Source organism: Crinia signifera, chromosome 7 (assembly GCF_055691185.1).
Source record: "Crinia signifera chromosome 7, ASM5569118v1, whole genome shotgun sequence".
NCBI classification, from domain to species: Eukaryota; Metazoa; Chordata; class Amphibia; order Anura; family Myobatrachidae; genus Crinia; species Crinia signifera.
Window position 1 is genome coordinate 4366480 of NC_139223.1, and position 18801 is coordinate 4385280.

The window sequence follows — 18801 nt, forward strand, 5'->3', positions numbered from 1 at the left end:
TTTGTGGCTTCCTCTATGCTCCAGCTGGCTGTAATGGTTTGTGCATTTTGAGCACAGACAGTTCTATGTGTGTAGTTTGAATTATGCAAATAATCTCCAAGGCTTGGCGATGTCATGTTCTAAGCATAAATTGGTATTTTACTACATAGCTACTGTGTGATAAATGTACACTGATTATAAGCTAGGTTATATAATGTTTAGACTGGGTTATGTGTTTGATAACTAATGTGATTTGTACTTTGCTGTGGTATTCTTCGTGTATCTGCATGCTGCCGGACACACATTAAGAAGAAGGTCCTGGAACAAGATACTGGATATCTGGGGCTGAGAGGGGACTCCATTAAAATGCAAGCCCTGTGCTCCGGTCAGTCTGTGTGAGAGATCCTCTGGTAGAGAGTGACATGACAAGTATACAAAGGGTGGTGAAGAAGTGATTGCACTTCTTCACAACTTGTGTTTCTTGGCTAAATGCCTCCAAGCAGCACCATCATAAGCTGGACCTGCTGCCAGATGGATCCTGAATCCATTCAACAAACCCAACCCATCATGGTGTCCATGCTGATAGAAGGGCTATGGAGGAATGCAGTGGCTCTGCGGATGACTGTAGGCAAGTCTTAAAGGTAAGTGTCACCCAGTAACAATAAGAGAATTGCAGATTGTAGAAATATTGTGGTAAACTGGTGCCCCCTAGAGGTCATTCTAAAAGTCTCTCTCACACACACAGCAGCGCACGATCCAGTCATATTGCTTGACATTCAGGAAAGAATAGGTCACTTCTACCTGACAACAACATAAATAACACTATCACTCTATAGGGGGTATTCAATTAGACAAATGATTTACCCTGCAGGTGACTGCTGTCTAAAGTCCAAGCAATGCCGGGAAAGGCAAATCAATTACAGATTCAGGCGTGGAGCAATCACCACTAATTGGATTGCTGGAGTCCAGCAATTAGCACCCTATTTTATTGGAATTTCCAAACAGAAAGTCACTTCAGAAAGTACTAATACAGGACAACCGCAGCCCTTCATACTAAACCTTCGCTAACATAGTTACCGGTTTATAGAAGGCCTGGAGGAAGGGACCTGTCACCGCCAGTAACCTGCTCACAGTCATTTGAAAAACTATTATTATTTATTAACAGTTTCTTTTATATCTTGCAGTACTTTACAGATAATGTTTGAACATTCACATCAGTCTCTGCCCCAGTGGAGCTTACAATCTATATTCCCTACCACTGTTACACGAACACACAGACATTCTAGGGTTAATTTTGTTAGGAGCCAAATAACGTACCAGTATATTTTTGGATTGTGGAGGAAACTGGAGTAAACATAGAAACATAGAATTTGACGGCAGATAAGAACCACTTGGCCCATCTAGTCTGCCCCTTTTTTAAACATGTTACCTCAAACCATATTTGATCCTTATTTTTTTGTAAGGATATCAATATGCCTATCCCAAGCATGTTTAAATTGTACTACTGTATTTGCCTCTACCACCTCTGATGGGAGGCTATTCCACTTATCTACTACTCTTTCTGTGAAGTAATTCTTCCTCAAATTTCCCCTGAACCTTCCTCCCTCTAGTTTCAGTGCATGTCCTCGTGTTCTGCTGCTCCTCTTCCTGTGAAGAATGTCTCCCACCTGTACCTTGTTAAAACCCTTGATATTTTTGAAAGTTTCTATCATGTCCCCCCTTTCCCTTCTTTGCTCTAAAGTATACATATTAAGATCTTTTAGTCTTTCCTGGTACGTTTTGTGATGTAGGCCATGCACCATTTTAGTTGCCCTTCTTTGTACAGTCTCTAATGTATTTATATCCTTCTGGAGATATGGCCTCCAGAACTGAACACAATACTCTAGATGAGGTGCCCAGAGGAAACCCACGTAAGCATGGGGAGAATATACAAACTCTGAACAGTTAGAGCCATGGTGGAGATATAACCCATGACCTCAGCGATGTGAGGCAGTAATGCTAACCATTACACTGTCTGTACTGTACCAAATTATGCAGCTGCTGACAATACAACAGGATACCGTAAGTACAGTACTGGAATTTTCTAACAGAATCAATGTTAGGAACCATGATTAATGGTTCAGTTCTGTTTTGTGTTCTGTTCAGTTTGTGTTTGGTATTTGACTCTCTGGTGGCCTCCAGTGGTAGGTCGGTGCCATTATATCTCTATATTCTGTAAGCTTAATTCATTCACAAGTTTACGAGGTAAGGAGCTTGTTAGTACAGCTTGGGAGCTGCCTGGATCTTTCTCAGCTGATTAATCACTTCAGCCCTTCATAGAGGATACTCTCTGGCTCTGCCCTGTCAGTAAAAGCTTCAGTTCCTGAGTCATAGCTTCCTTTTCCTTTTGCAGGTAGCTGCTAGTTCCTGTTTCCTGCTGGCCTCCGTCAGGTTACTGCTCTGGTACGAGCTCACCAGCCATCTGCTGGTCTTTAGTTCATTTCTCCCTGCACTCAGCCCAGTGTGCAGCCTTCCTGGCCTGTGGCAGATCCAGCCTGCTTACTTTCAGTAGCAGAATCCTGTCTGTCTGCTCCAGCCTGCTCCAGCCTGCTCCGTACCATCCTGAGCTGTTCCACGGTGCTGCTACGCCTGTTTCAGGTAATGTAAGTGCTGCAGTGGAGCCTGATTTTGTTCCTTGTTTGTTTATAAAGTCCTAGCAAGCTGCCATATTCCTTCTCTGAACCAGTGCCTGTCAGCGCCAGCAAATACTTCCCTGTGGTGGTTCCCTGTCTATTCAGCTGGTTCCTGGTCTCTTGAGTACCCTGCTAGGGGCCTGGTTTATTTCCTTATTACTTGTGGCTCTCCTGAGCATATCTTTATTTACCCACCCTCTGCTTGGTGTGGAAGGGTGTCCTTTCAGCAGTACCCTGTATCCTTATTTGCTTTTGCAGGGGTGCTAACTTCAGTTGCCTTATTCTGTGTTCACTGTTCCGTGCGTATTGTTCATGGTGTGCTTTTTGATGTGGTGTAATTTATTCTTGTGTATGCGACGTGGTCGCTGGTGGTTGACGACTAGGTCGCTGGCGCAATTAGCTGCGTTAGTCAGTTTGGGCAAGTTGCCTTCTTTCTTATTTTTCCAGTCAGGTCCTTTAGTCAGTTCTCCTTTTGGCTATACCCTTGGGGGGTCGCTGACTCTTTGTCCCCACATAACACCTGGTTGCACCGGAGCTGTAGCGGGCCTTACTCACTACTTCAAACTTGGCATTTACAGGCGAAGCCTAGCATCCGCAGGAGTCAGTCACCTCACACAACTTTACTGTTTAGGATACCACATTGGTGAGTTGTCATAGTTTAATTGGGTACTTAAATGTTAGCTGGGCGCCCCTTACGTACTTTGTTTAGTGGTGTATTGAGAATACCAATACACCACTATGCTGGCTACGTAAACTACGTAACTTACGTAACTTACGCAAATTATGTAACTTACGTAACTGGAGCTCAGCTAATATATAAAGGGTCATATCCCCACTATCCACGTCATACCACCAGTCTCCATGTGGGAGTGGAGTTAATTGTTGAAAGTGTGGCAAGCGCAGCAAACCACCGAGCCTTAAGCGTGGAGAGCGCAGCGTGCCCCGTGAGGGGACGTGGATACGCTGTCCCACCGTGCCATGACAATCCTCCCCTGCGCCAGGCATGTACGGTATTAGCGTAGTGCCACTGGGGGAGCTGGGAAACCATGTGATGCTCCCCCAACTGTGACTACGCTAAATCGCCAACATTACTGCACTGCCGCCTAGAAGTTTCAGCCCCGTCTGGCCTCCGCTGAATCCCCGCCGCCCATCCTTCAACATGGACATCGTAAGTAAACCCCCCTGTCTGCCCGGCTGCCCCCGCCCACCGCGGAATCCCCACCCGACGCCCGAGATTAGCTGGCTGCCCGGCAATGGCTACGCTGACAACGTAGCCAAAGCTGCATTGTCAGCGTAGCATAGCCGGGCACCTGGCTAACACAACAGTACCTTGAATTGTGTCATATTATACAACAGTGTGCACTATGTACAGTATTTTTTTTTTTTTTATTTATTCTACATTTACATTGAATGATGCCGCATTAAATACACATGGACACACAACAATCTCAAGAACCGCCCATTACCACGTTGCGGGAGACCTATGTTATTGGTGCTGAGCTGGATTTGTATATTGATTCTTCTTTTAAAAATATATTATTTGACCACCTACACTGGGGATAATTCCAGGTACAGATAGCGCTAGCTGATGGGACGATGCTCTTGGATTATTTTCATAATGGAACTTAAATTATTTGTCTGCTCTATAGCCCCCATTGGAAGATATAAGAGCTATGAATATTGTTTGATAAATAGGCCCTAACCTCTATTTATATGAAACTGTGCATGGACTCCCGTATCACAAATTGTGTTGGTGACCTTCAGGATGGAATCTATCAGTAAGGCACCTCCTATTTCTACTGGTTGGCTCTCACGGCTCATTGGAGGTTCCTGATCCCTCTGTGCACCTCCTTGACTCAGCAGACTTAGCAGCATTACTATTTGTGTAGTTGTGTACCTCCTTGCATCCTTCAGCCACCCTGGTGACTAATTCCTTCATCTGGACTTGGAGAATTCAGATAGGATCAGTGAAAGATTTTACCTATGGTCTTTATAACTGCAGCCCCCTAGGTAAAGTCTGCCACCCAGCTCAGTGTCAGTGCATCCAGATGTAATCTGTGACACTGCACTGGCTGTGACTTCCTATTGGAGGTCCTACTTATCATTCAGGGGGATACAAGGCATTCCCATTTGAGTGGTCCCTTTCTCAAGGACTGCCAGTCCGGACAATAAGTAGAAAACTGGCTTTCTGTAGAAAGAAACTCCATGCATTATCACACAACATAATATAACTTCTATGGGCTGTAGTTGGTGTAGTACATAAACCCAGGCGTTTACCTATGCACAGTAGGACCATGATGACTAATTATAGGGCCAGTTTCAGCACATACCAGATCTATTGAGCAGGCATCAGGACTGGGCTGGCAGCTTTCTTCTTCTTTCTACAAATGTGCACAGGGAGTTTGAATTAGAGATGTGCATACTCGGATTCCGGAGATCCGAGCCCCCACAAACGTCATCACTCCGAGCCCGGTTCCGAGTAGCGCTCGGAGATTCCCGTTTGACTCAGGTCCGTCCTCGTGGTCAGAACGTCATCTCCCGGTGCCGGATTTCGTGAGGCTTTAAAAGCGGCTGCTGCACCCGCCGTCTTCACTCCAGTCTAGTAGTGGGTTGGGAGAGGGTGTGTTGGTGCTTCTGCTGGGGCTTAAACTTGAGCTTGACCTTCAGCTTGAACGCAATATTTTTCAATCGCTGGGGCTGTCTCTCAGTGCTGCTGTGTAGTCTAACTGTATACTTGCAGTACTACTGTCTCCTCTGTGCGGTCTACCTCTGCTGTGCTATGCTGTAATTAATTATTTTATTCGCTGGGGCTGTCTCCCCCAGTGCAGCTGTGTACTCTGTTCTCCTCTCTGCTTAGGAGAACAGTCTAACTGTGTACCTGTAGTACTACTGTCTCCTCTGTGCTGGGGCCTACCTCTGGTGAGCTGTGCTGCCTGTAATTGATTATTTTATTTGCTGGGGCTGTCTCCCTCAGTGCTGCTGTGTACTCTGTTCTCCTCTCTGCTTAGGAGAACAGTCTAACTGTCTACCTGTAGTACTACTGTCTCCTCTGTGCTGGGGCCTACCTCTGGTGCTGTGCTGTGCCTGTAATATTATATTATAAATTAATATATATATATATATATATATATATATATATATATATATATATATATATATATATATATATATATATATATATATATAGAGAGAAAAAGGGACCCCAACCGTGCACACCTATATGGTTGCGGCACCTCTGAAGGCCCCCTGTTAGACAGGACCCAAATTGGTTTAGAGATGAAGTAGAGTGTGGTACAGAGTGCGCTACCAAGATTTAATCCACAATTGTTAAAAATATGATAAAATTTAATGACACAATGCCTACAATAGGCAGCATAAAATACATATAGACTTTTTTACAGCATGTATTTGTCAATTTCTCTGATTCAGGTTATATCTGTGATGAAAACAAAGGCCCAACGCGTTTCGTCAGATAGTTGACTTCATCAGGGGCTTACAAACAGGGTTTGACAATCCAAATGACACTGTAAATTTAATATACACAGTCATAAGTCCATAACATAACTGAAATTTGACATTTAAGCTGATGAAAAAATGAAAAGAGGAGAGGAGGATAGAATGAGAGGACTATAGTGGGGATTGATGAGCCATGATTAATATTATATAAGCTTCTGAATGAAGAAAAAACGTGAATTTGTGAAATTTCTATTTAAACGTGTATTCATACAAGAGGTAGTGAACATACCATAGTTGGACATTCAATTTATAAAACAATTTTAAAATGATTTAGTGACGGTTGGGTTAATTTAAAGTTAACCGCTTTTACACTTTAAAACTGAAAATAGTGTCTATTGTGAAAAGACTTGTGATCACCGTGAATAACATATAGTGAACTGGTGCTCCACGGACATAGGACCAACAGATATATAAAAAATACATATATATATATATATATATATATATATATATATATATATATATACCTTCGTACAAAACATTAGTTTTATACACACTTTCAAATCGGCATCAATAATTCATGTACGGTATAGCATAAAAACCAAATGTCTGGAGGGAAAACAATATACAGATAGGGTAATCATTTTCGATTGCCATATACACTTTTACAGTAAAAAACTCAGAAAGAGAGAGGATAAACTTTTTTCTACTTACAAAAACAGCTAAAAAGCTTTTTTTGGGCTGGTAACAATGAACGGACAGTTATTTAGACTCAGTACATGGGGGTTGGTGTCCACCCCAAAAAGCAAATGTGACCACAGTCCAATTTTCCTCCAATAGTATAGGCTTATCTATAAAATAAGCCAGAATGGGTGGCTTTCAATACAATCAGAATAATTTTGATGTGACAGTGATTTTGAGACACAAAAAATAGAGAATAGTACTTACATAAGTCTGGACTACCGGATGTGCACTCTTTGGAATCCAAAAGCTGAATGGAAACCTGTGTGCTTAGGTGGCTTTATATAGGGAACCAAATGTTACATCACTTCCTGCCTGAGAATACTATTCAGTTTTTTTTTTTTTTTTAAAGCGATAGTGTCCTCCTTACATATACAGTTTTTGCCTTAAAGCGATAGTGGGCGGAAAATATTCCCTGTGGGGTATACTTTAACCCTGTGCGTCTCTAAGTATATATAGTGGGACGCTGGACTCTCAGGTTTATTTAAAGGGGAATTAGCCTCTTATATATATTTTCCAATTATTTAAGCCATAATTTTATTATGCTCATTGAGGACAAAATACTTCTTATGCTTTATCCATCTGAATCAATATATGTACACACGTATAAACGTCCATCAGTACAGTCCCATTATTTGAAGTAATTATAAAAGTCGCTATATGTTGAAGTGATTAACCTATTTTTATGGGATGCGGTGGGTTCCCTTTGGATAATACTGTCCCCTATAGCAATAATATTTATAATGCTAATATTATTTTATCTGTTACCTAAAATAATGCTGAATAAAGTGCGGGATAAATTTTATATATACAGTCGTCGCTCAAGGCTCATATAATTCTAGGTGGTTATATGTGAGATAGATATATATATAACACAGAAGGGAGTCCAGGCACTCTCAAACAGAACACAACGACTCCGGTGCCTTTCTGTCCCCACGGGAGGGGAAATATATAACCAGGATAGGTAGACGGCACTCTGGAGATTTAGATAGAAACTGCACGGCGGCAGATCAAACAGTCAATCAAAAAGACAAAAGTCGGTCTGTGTGTCAACGTTTCGGGAATGTAACCCTTTATCAAGACAAGTCTTGATAAAGGGTTACATTCCCGAAACGTTGACACACAGACCGACTTTTGTCTTTTTGATTGACTGTTTGATCTGCCGCCGTGCAGTTTCTATCTAAATCTCCAGAGTGCCGTCTACCTATCCTGGTTATATATATATATATTTTGGAATCTGCACACAATTCACTGGATCATCACAGTTGTGCTCACTCCAGGGCACAGAACCATCAAATAGAGTTTTTGAAAGGAGGGCACTCACCAATTCGCAGATAAAAAATTTCTTTTTATTCAGTTCATTTAAAATATTGATTTAAAATAAAATCTGAGGTCTCTGTTGGAGTAAGATCTCTTGCTGCTATAATGTCTGTCCTGATGAAGGTCTGAGATGCGGACCGAAACGTTGATGACGACTACCTGAGTTCAATATTTTAAATGAACTGAATAAAAATTAAATTTTTATCTGCGAATTGGTGAGTGCCCTCCTTTCAAAAACTCTCTCTCTCTCTCTCTCTCTCTCTCTCTCTCTCTATATATATATATATATATATATATATATATATATATATATATATATATAGTCCACTGGTGCTGCCTGCACTGAATCTGCCAGTATTATTTAGTTACTCAGTCCACTGTTGCCACTAGCAGTGCTACTGCCTACCTAGTGTACCTACCTAGTACATACTAGGCTGCTATATCTAATTTAATTAAAAAATAATACTTGTGCTGTGTGGTACTGTAAAAAATAATTCCATGCTGCTGGTGCACTGACGTGTGCCACTGAGTGCAGTGCAGTGCTACTGCCTGCCTGCCTACCTTCCTAGAAGTTTATTTTCTCTACCTACTAGGCTGCTATATTATTAATAATTCATTGAATTATACATAGTCCACTGGTGCTGCCTGCCTGCACTGAATACTGTGAATAGAGGTTGCCAGTATTATTTACTCAGTCCACTGTTGCCACTGGCAGTGTTACTGCCTAAGTGTACCTACCTAGTAGTACAAGTACATACTAGTCTGCTATATCTAATTTAATAAAAAATAATACTAAATACTAATAATAAAATAAAACTTGCTGTGTGGGACTGTAAAAAATAATTCTGTGCTGCTGGTGCACTGACATGTGCCACTGAGTGCCACTGCCAAGCAGTACCTAATAATAAAATTAATTATTATAAATTCTGCTGGTGCACAATACTAGTATTGGTGACGTATCTACCTGTCTTGTGCCTAGTACTGTCTTATCTACCTGTCTGGTGCCTAATACTGCCATATCTACCGTCTGGTCTGGGGCCCACTGCCTAATACTGCCGTATCTACCGCTGCAGTGTCACTCTTACATGAGCAACGTGTTTGTGCCGCACACTTGTGTTACTTAGCATAGTTATCCAGCTACCTCGGTGCAACCTTTTGCCCTAAAAACAATATTGTGAGGTGTTCAGAATAGACTGGAAATGAGTGTAAATGAATGTTATTGAGGTTAATATAGCGTAGGAGCAAAAAAACTAACAAATTCTGCGATTTTAGCAGTTTTTATGCTTTTTTAACAAAAAAAAACAGAACCCAAAACCCAAGAAATCCAAACACAAAACACTTAGGAGGTGTTTTGGCAAAACCCATTAGAACCCAAAACCTCAAGGTAATCAGAACCCCAAACCCAAAACCCGAAAAGTGGCCGGTGCACATCTCTAGTTTGAATACTCTTTGTAGCTGGGTCTTTAATCTTTGAACCATTTGGTTTCCATGGGCAGGTGGTCAGGGAAAGAAACTGCACTTTCTGGAACCCTGGTACAGTTATTAAGGAAAGTTGATGCCTTGAACCACCATAGGCCCTACCACGTTGATGACTGCATCCTTACCATCCAGGAACATATGACCAGGAAACGACATTCTTATTATGTTCAGCGTTGTCCTTAGTCCCTCTCCACTAGAGTCCCTAACTTTGCCACTGAAGTCTCATCTACATTCTGAATTGCTTCGTCATCCCTTGCCTGCATGGATTGTAAAATCTGTAGACTTAGCGCATAATTTTTTTAACGTTTTTAACGTTTACCCAGGAACCTAGAAGAAGATGATCTACAGGCTGCTGTTCTCCTAAAGGCCACAGAGTCTTACCATGGATCTCATCTTATTTTTAACTCAGTTAGAGTGCTCCCATCTGTGCCATGGGCATTCCCAATGTATGTGGGATACCATGGAACAACAAAGTAATATGGCAGCAGTATTTCCTGGATTCCCCTCCTAATACTGCTGGGAGCACCCACAGATGAATTCCCCATTGATCAGCTATCTTGCAACATCTTCTCTGTTCAGGCTCTTTCCTACTTTGAGCTCCAACCGTATCCTGTTCATGTGACACAGAGAAAACCAGTATGTGATACTCTGATGGTGTGATATAATGATACAATGGAACTTCCTTACCAAGCTTGTGTACTCGTCTCACTTCACTGACTGAGCTCCCGTAGAGTAGGTTGGAGAGATAAGGAGTGAAACCCAATTGTAAGAAATGAACAGCAGATATACTGAATATGATTTCAATTTATTCTAGAGGATAAATCACTGAAGGTGTTGAGATGATTAAAGTAAATTATAAGCTAACAGTGTTCTGTTTATTTATACAGAACTATGGGGGGTAATTCAGAAGGAAAATATTTTATTAATGGGCAAATTCATGAGCAGTACAGCTGGGTCGGATGCAACATTTGCAAAGAAGTCAGCCCCATACACATGGGATAACCTGGGACTTTTGTTGAGTGAGGTGCGGCAGCACGATCGCTAAGCAGAGATTGTGCTGCACCCGCTCAGCACACCGCGATGCAGTGTGCTCAGTTATTCTGCAGAGTGGGGCCTTGCCTGTGGGCTATAGCGACACGCGGGCCACGCATCACTATCACTATGGGGAATAGATGCTGTATGCATGCACTTAGGGCCAACTGGCCCCCCACCCCATGCACCACTGGACACTGTTCCACGTGAGTGGGAGAGCAGGACAATCTAAAGGCCCATACATACTAGAAGATATGAAAGGCAAAATACATTGGAGATCAAATCTCCTTCAGCAAATCATAAAGAATATTGTGCATACACACTGAATTATTTTTTGATAGACATGAAAGACAAAAAATATCGGCACCAATCTTCTGAGACACTTCAGTGACTGTACATTTACATAATGGCGTGAAACCCTGAAATTTAAATAAAGGGTTGGCAGTACAGGGAAGGTGGGACTGAGTACTGCAGGATATAATAAGCCATGTGCATTATATTTTACATGCTACCACCAAAGTTTAGCCAACATAGAACTATAGCGCTAATACACAGAATACTGTGCCAAACATTATTATCGATATTGGACTGATTGAGATGCAGGTTCAGAAGATAACGATGTACGTTAACAATGCGCAATGGCGCGCATCATTAACGATATTAGGAATACACACTAGAATATATTGTCATCAATATCGTTCAGAAGCCCCTTTCTGAATTATACTGATGCCAATATCTTCTAGTGTGTATGGACCTTTAGTCTTGTGTCATTGCTTATAGTGGACTGATGCTACATTAGGCTTGGCTACCTACAAGCCTACAACCACTTTTGGGATGAGCCTCTTCTCTGAGTACCAGTAGGCATGGCCGGCATGAGGTGGAGGAAAACTGCTAAAGGTGGAGACTTGTATTAGTGCTTCTAAGCATCTTATCATTTATATTTGGATGTGATCTAAGCATGTACAAACTTTACAAATCTTTAATTTCAGTTGATCGACAATTATTAATATCCAAACTCTATACTTCACAGCAAACATCTAAATAATGTTGTACTGTAATGTTATGTTACAGTATATCGTTGCTATTACCATGTATATTGCTATTACATTACATATCATTACTACACATAATAACTGTTACAGCAAATGTTGTCTCTCAGGAGCTCATTTAGAGGTGGGCGCAGAAGTGCTTCCAGCTGCGCTTATTGGTGGTAAAGCATCTGTGGCTGTCTACGAATGATATATTGTCCTTCTCTTGGGTAAAGTATATCTGTGGATCCAAAATTGCAAGGATGCTTATACCATCATCTGTAAGCATTGTTAGATGCCACCACCTGTCTCACCAGCTCTATGGTGCAAAAATGGCTCCAGAACATCTGACATCGGCAGTGAGTGCACCTCCAAATCATGCCCTATATCTCATTAGAACAGTCAACCTTCACATATTCTAGACAAGGAAATGTAAGTATTTATGGAGTCTTGTGAAAGTCTACTTCCATCCCCTCACAAGCTGATAGAGAAGAACATCATTTACATTCAATGGTCTCTAATTCTCAGTGTTCTTCTTTCTCCAGCAAACAGCAAAAATCTTCTCCACAAAGGTCTTCCTGAGCTCGGAGCTGGCCTGGATGGCGATGACGGACTCCGCTGTCGGATAGGATAGAACTATGGCCCAGGAAATAAAAAGCCCTTCACTCTCGTTTGTACTGATCTTACCTGGAGACAACACAATTTGAGCTATGCAGAAGGATACAAATGCTACAAGGATCAGGGTCATTGTTCTTATAGCACTGAGGTGGGCTTGGAGCTTAGAATAAGTAAATCCAGAATCGCTCTGCTTTATGTTACACACATGTCTCAATAGAGAGGACACGATGAGTATAAAACAGTAGAGCATCAGAACAAAGGGCAGACAGGAGCCAAGGCCGTTGGCTATTAGCACATGCAATAAATTCACGTTTACTTTCCCACATACCAAAGAGGTTCCGAGAGTTATATTGTCAGAACCTATAACTTCAGGTTCAAGAATAAAATCCCAACTAAACAGGAAACCAGTGAGACATGTCCCAACAGCCGTCAGTAGAAGCAGCAACACCAGGGAAGATGAGCGAATCCTCTGTAACCAACCACAGAACCCAAATCTGAAGTTGGTGATGCTGGAACAGTAGTAGGCGCAGAGCCAGGCATTTAGCCAAAAGCTGCAGTAAGTCATTGTAAGTGTAATCCCGAACAATGGAAAGTACACTTCCCTTATAAAGAGTAGGGGAACACAAATTAGATAGAGCGAGCCCTGTACTGTCAGGCAGAACTGTAGGAGAATGTTGACCAGTCCTCGTAGAAGATGGATCAGATGAGATGGGTTCAGCTTTACATCATTCCTTATGATTTTTACATCCATAATCACGATGTATGTGCTCAATGTAATCGCTATCCCGCTTTCAAGGAATGTGATGCTCAGCAGAACAATGAACATTGGAGACAACATTCTGAGGCTGCTCTGTGTATCCCAGCTGGTGGTTATGGTTTGTGTGGTTTTTGTGCACAGACAGATCTATGATTGGAGTTTGAATAATGCAAATAATGTAGTCTACAGGATTAGGTTCTGTAATTTTCTTATTATATATAGAATGCAGTGCTATTTGATCTACTGTATTTAGCAACCTGAAATGCAAACTACAACATTTGCATTCAAGATTATTTTATTTGCAGATAAAAATTGTGTTTAAAAAATAAACATGTGCGCGTTGTTACCGTAGAGATGATTCTGGATCACTGATAAATAAACATGTGCGCGTTGTTACTGTAGAGATGATTCTGGATCACTGATAAATAAACATGTGCGCGTTGTTACCGTAGAGATAATTCTGGATCACTGATAAATAAACATGTGCGTGTTGTTACTGTAGAGATGATTCTGGATCACTGATAAATAAACATGTGCGCGTTGTTACTGTAGAGATGATTCTGGATCACTGATAAATAAACATTTGCGCGATGTTACTGTAGAAATGATTCTGGATCACTGATAAATAAACATGTGCTTGTTGTTACTGTAGAGATGATTCTGGATCACTGATAAATAAACATGTGCGCGTTGTTACCGTAGAGATGATTCTGGATCACTGATAAATAAACATGTGCGTGTTGTTACTGTAGAGATGATTCTGGATCACTGATAAATAAACATGTGCGCGTTGTTACTGTAGAGATGATTCTGGATCACTGATAAATAAACATGTTCGCGTTGTTACTGTAGAGATGATTCTGGATCACTGATAAATAAACATGTGCGCGTTATTACTGTAGAGATGATTCTGGATCACTAATAAATCAACATGTGCGCGTTATTACTGTAGAGATGATTCTGGATCACTGATAAATCAACATGTGCGCGTTGTTACTGTAGAGATGATTCTGGATCACTGATAAATAAACATGTACGCGTTGTTACTGTAGAGATGATTCTGGATCACTGATAAATAAACATTTGCGCGTTGTTACCGCAGAGATGATTCTGGATCACTGATAAATAAACATGTGCGCGTTGTTACTGTAGAGATGATTCTGGATCACTGATAAATAAACATGTGTGCGTTGTTACCGTAGAGATGATTCTGGATCACTGATAAATAAACATGTGCGCGTTGTTACTGTAGAGATGATTCTGGATCACTGATAAATAAACATGTGCGCGTTGTTACCGTAGAGATAATTCTGGATCACTGATAAATAAACATGTGCGTGTTGTTACTGTAGAGATGATTCTGGATCACTGATAAATAAACATGTGCGCGTTGTTACTGTAGAGATGATTCTGGATCACTGATAAATAAACATGTGCGCGTTGTTACTGTAAAGATGATTCTGGATCACTGATAAATAAACATGTGCGCGTTGTTACTGTAGAGATGATTCTGGATCACTGATAAATAAACATGTACGCGTTGTTACTGTAGAGATGATTCTGGATCACTGATAAATAAACATGTGCGCGTTGTTACTGTAGAGATGATTCTGGATCACTGATAAATAAACATTTGCGCGTTGTTACCGCAGAGATGATTCTGGATCACTGATAAATAAACATGTGCGTATTGTTACTGTAGAGATGATTCTGGATCACTGATAAATAAACATGTGCGCGTTGTTACTGTAGAGATGATTCTGGATCACTGATAAATAAACATGTGCGCGTTGTTATTAGAGATGATTCTGGATCACTGATAAATAAACATGTGCGCGTTGTTACCGTAGAGATGATTCTGGATCACTGATAAATAAACATGTGTGCGTTGTTACTGTAGAGATGATTCTGGATCACTGATAAATAAACATGTGCGCGTTGTTACTGTAGAAATGATTCTGGATCACTGATAAATAAACATGTGCGCGTTGTTACTGTAGAGATGATTCTGGATCACTGATAAATAAACATGTGTGCGTTGTTACTGTAGAGATGATTATGGATCACTGATAAATAAACATGTGCGCGTTGTTACAGTAGAGATGATTCAGGATCACTGATAAATAAACATGTGCGCGTTGTTACCGTAGAGATGATTCTGGATCACTGATAAATAAACATGTGCGCGTTGTTACTGTAGAAATGATTCTGGATCACTGATAAATAAACATGTGCGCGTTGTTACTGTAGAAATGATTCTGGATCACTGATAAATAAACATGTGCGTGTTGTTATTAGAGATGATTCTGGATCACTGATAAATAAACATGTGCGCGTTGTTATTAGAGATGATTCTGGATCACTGATAAATAAACATGTGCGCGTTGTTACCGTAGAGATGATTCTGGATCACTGATAAATAAACATGTGCGCGTTGTTATTAGAGATGATTCTGGATCACTGATAAATAAACATGTGCGCGTTGTTACCGTAGAGATGATTCTGGATCACTGATAAATAAACATGTGCGCGTTGTTACTGTAGAGATGATTCTGGATCACTGATAAATAAACATGTGCGCGTTGTTACTGTAGAGATGACTCTGGATCACTGATAAATAAACATGTGCGCGTTGTTACCGTAGAGATGATTCTGGATCACTGATAAATAAACATGTGCGCGTTGTTATTAGAGATGATTCTGGATCACTGATAAATAAACATGTGCGCGTTGTTACCGTAGAGATGACTCTGGATCACTGATAAATAAACATGTGCGCGTTGTTACTGTAGAGATGATTCTGGATCACTGATAAATAAACATGTTCGCGTTGTTACTGTAGAAATGATTCTGGATCACTGATAAATAAACATGTGCGCGTTGTTACTGTAGAGATGATTCTGGATCACTGATAAATAAACATGTGTGCGTTGTTACTGTAGAGATGATTATGGATCACTGATAAATAAACATGTGCGCGTTGTTACTGTAGAGATGTTTCTGGATCACTTATAAATGAGTTTGGGGAACTGAACACAACATGGTATTATTTCATTTAATGAACGGGGCATTGATTTATGGATTTTATTATTACGATCTTGCTCCTGACAGCGACATATTCCGAAATACTATAATATTCTTTTTTTACATTTTAAGATATAAAACTGTTTATTTCCCAAATAGTCAATTACAGGTACAAGGCTTGTCAGGTTCTGTGTGTGGTCAATTGTGTATTTATTTTTCATGCATAAAAACGACAAATATGCGGTAATCCTAATCCACTTTAATGTTCATTCAAAACAATCATTTGCTGCAATTTCAAACTTTTTAAAGCGTCTTCCAAGCTATAACTTGTTGCTACGCCACGTTCCAGTGAATGACAGTGATTACGAGTCATGAGCGCACGGCTCTGTCTGCCCAGACTCGGCGCGTGTTCAACAAAGAAGGGAACATGACTTTTTTTACCACACATTTTAACAGGTATAACTGTAAAGAAAAGGCGGTACTTAAGTATTATCTGGGCATCCGATTATTGCATCGCATCGCATGCAATATAGTGGCATACAATGCAATGCAATGCGATTTTTCATTGTAAAGACCCAATTTTTAATTGTATAGTCACCCATGGGTGATTTCATACCCCCACTATCCAACTACGCATGGAGTTGATTTTATATAGTGTGGCGAGCGCAGCGAGCCCAGCGAGGGGACGCAGAATACATGTAAAGTTATCCACGTCTGCTCGCCACGCTTCGGGCACGGTGGCTCGCTACGCTCGCCACACTATATAAAATCAACTCCATGCGTAGTTGGATAGTGGGGGTATGAAATCACCCATGGGTGACTATACAATTAAAAATTGGGTCTTTACAATGAAAAATCGCATTGCATGCCTTAAGTAGTGGCATGCAATGAAAAAATCGGGCGCCCAGATAGTACACAAGTACCGGAAAGTTCTCCTGGTTGGGTACAATCTTATTTTGTCAATAACAAATACTATGCACTGAAATTCTTATAAATGATGCACTGCTGTTTTATAGGATACATTTGTTTGGTACAACCCACAGTAATGTATCTCTTTGTACCATTGTGCTCTGTGACATAGCTATTGTATGCCCGCAGCTCTAATCATGGGTCCAGGTAATTCTAAAGCTTTCACAAAATCCTTAAGGGGGCGTGGCTTGGCTAAGAAGGAGAGCAGTCGAACCACATTTGACTCCTACTCCAGTGGCAGGTTTCCCTGCTCCTAACTGTCACAATGCCCACTGCCCACCCTTCTAGTATCCCCCATTTGTCCACCTAATTGATCAAGACTCACCCTGAGCGAACCGCGGAATCATGAGGCTTCTCCGGTGGTCTCTGCGGATTGCGGCCCTGCGCTTAGGTGAAGCTGGGACCTCAAGTAATGGGGACATCGGAGCTCCACGCGGACCCGCAGTTGCCCATCCCTTGCCCCGGCAACACCACCGCTCAGTGGCGTAACTAAAGAGGGTGCAGGGGATGCAACTGCTATGCGGCCCTCCATTTGGGGGCCCCGTGGTCCCAGCAGGCTACCCTCTGCACCTTCTTTAATTATTATAATTTTTTAAATAAATGTTGCAGTGCAATCATGGCTGCATCATCGCAGCAGAAGCAGGACCCACAGGAGCCACTGCAGAGCCTCTGCTGCCAGAGGCACTGCACAGCACAATCCACCGATGCCGGGGCACAGCCAGGAGACCCACCACTGATGGAGCTGGTGCACAGCACAACCCAAGGCAGCGTGGGCTACTACCAGCTAGGGTGACCAACTCATCCCTTTAATCCGGGACACATATTAATTACACAGGTTCTGTGGCAGATTAAAACCAGGTGAAATGGAGTCTTGAGGTGTGGCAGTTTAAAACTAGGTGAAAGCCAGCCACAGAACCTGTGTAATAATATGTGTCCCGGATTAAAGGGATGAGTTGGTCACCCTACTAACAGCGCCAATGAGACCTGCCGTGGTTATGTACAGACATGACCTCTGCAGAGGAAGAGGAGAGGCAGGTGCACAACGCCGCCGGTACTTCTTTACTTTCACGGCGCCATGCTGGCGCCGTGAAAGTAAAGAAGTACAACGCCGCCTTTACTGTAGAGTAAGGTGTGAGGGGGGAGTATTTGTACTGCAAAACCATAAAATTAACGTGGCCTTCCACACTTCAAACTTGTGACCTCCCTCCTCTCCTCTCTCCCCCCTCACACCCCCCCCCCCCCCTCTATCCCCTTGCATCTTTTTCACTACCCCTTGGCTCCCCACTATCTCCCTGCCTTTCTTTTTTTCACTCCTGCCCCTTTGGCCTCCCCTCTCTCCCCACACTCGCTATGACACCACCCATACCCCTTTTATCCCCCTGCCACTCATTCTCACTTTCTCCCCACCACATCACCTCTATACCCCTGCCACCCCTCTCTCCTCCCAGTCCACTATGTCCACCTGCCTCTATATCACTCCATCCCCTTGCCTACCCTCTTTCCCCACACTCCCTCTCACCCCACAACCCCCTCCCGCCCCCTGCCTATCTCTTTATCACTATAGCTGACATTTCCCTCCACAGCAAAGCTCTGCCAGTGGGGGGCTTCAGTGGCTTAGAAATTGCTGGGTTTTTACCGCATTTCCACTTTACATCCCAGCATTTATCTCTACCCTCACTTTCTTGTGGGTTGGCCCTTTCCCAAATTTTGTTATGGGGTCTAGAAA

General features: G+C 41.9%; 1 protein-coding gene and 1 long non-coding RNA gene across 2 annotated transcripts; both read right to left on the reverse strand.

The window, feature by feature from the left end:
- Positions 1-5966: 5966 nt before the first annotated feature.
- Positions 5967-7091, reverse strand: LOC146021344 (uncharacterized). The gene is made up of 4 exons (XR_014450876.1): positions 7056-7091; positions 6822-6958; positions 6635-6716; positions 5967-6175 (listed from the first exon to the last, which is right to left on the reverse strand). It is a non-coding gene; the product is annotated as an uncharacterized LOC146021344 (long non-coding RNA).
- A 5133-nt stretch (positions 7092-12224) lies between these two features.
- On the reverse strand, positions 12225-12890 carry LOC146020776 (taste receptor type 2 member 40-like). Its single transcript, XM_083154235.1, has one exon. It carries the CDS (start codon positions 12888-12890, stop codon positions 12225-12227), a length of 666 nt encoding a protein of 221 aa, XP_083010361.1.
- Positions 12891-18801: the final 5911 nt, after the last annotated feature.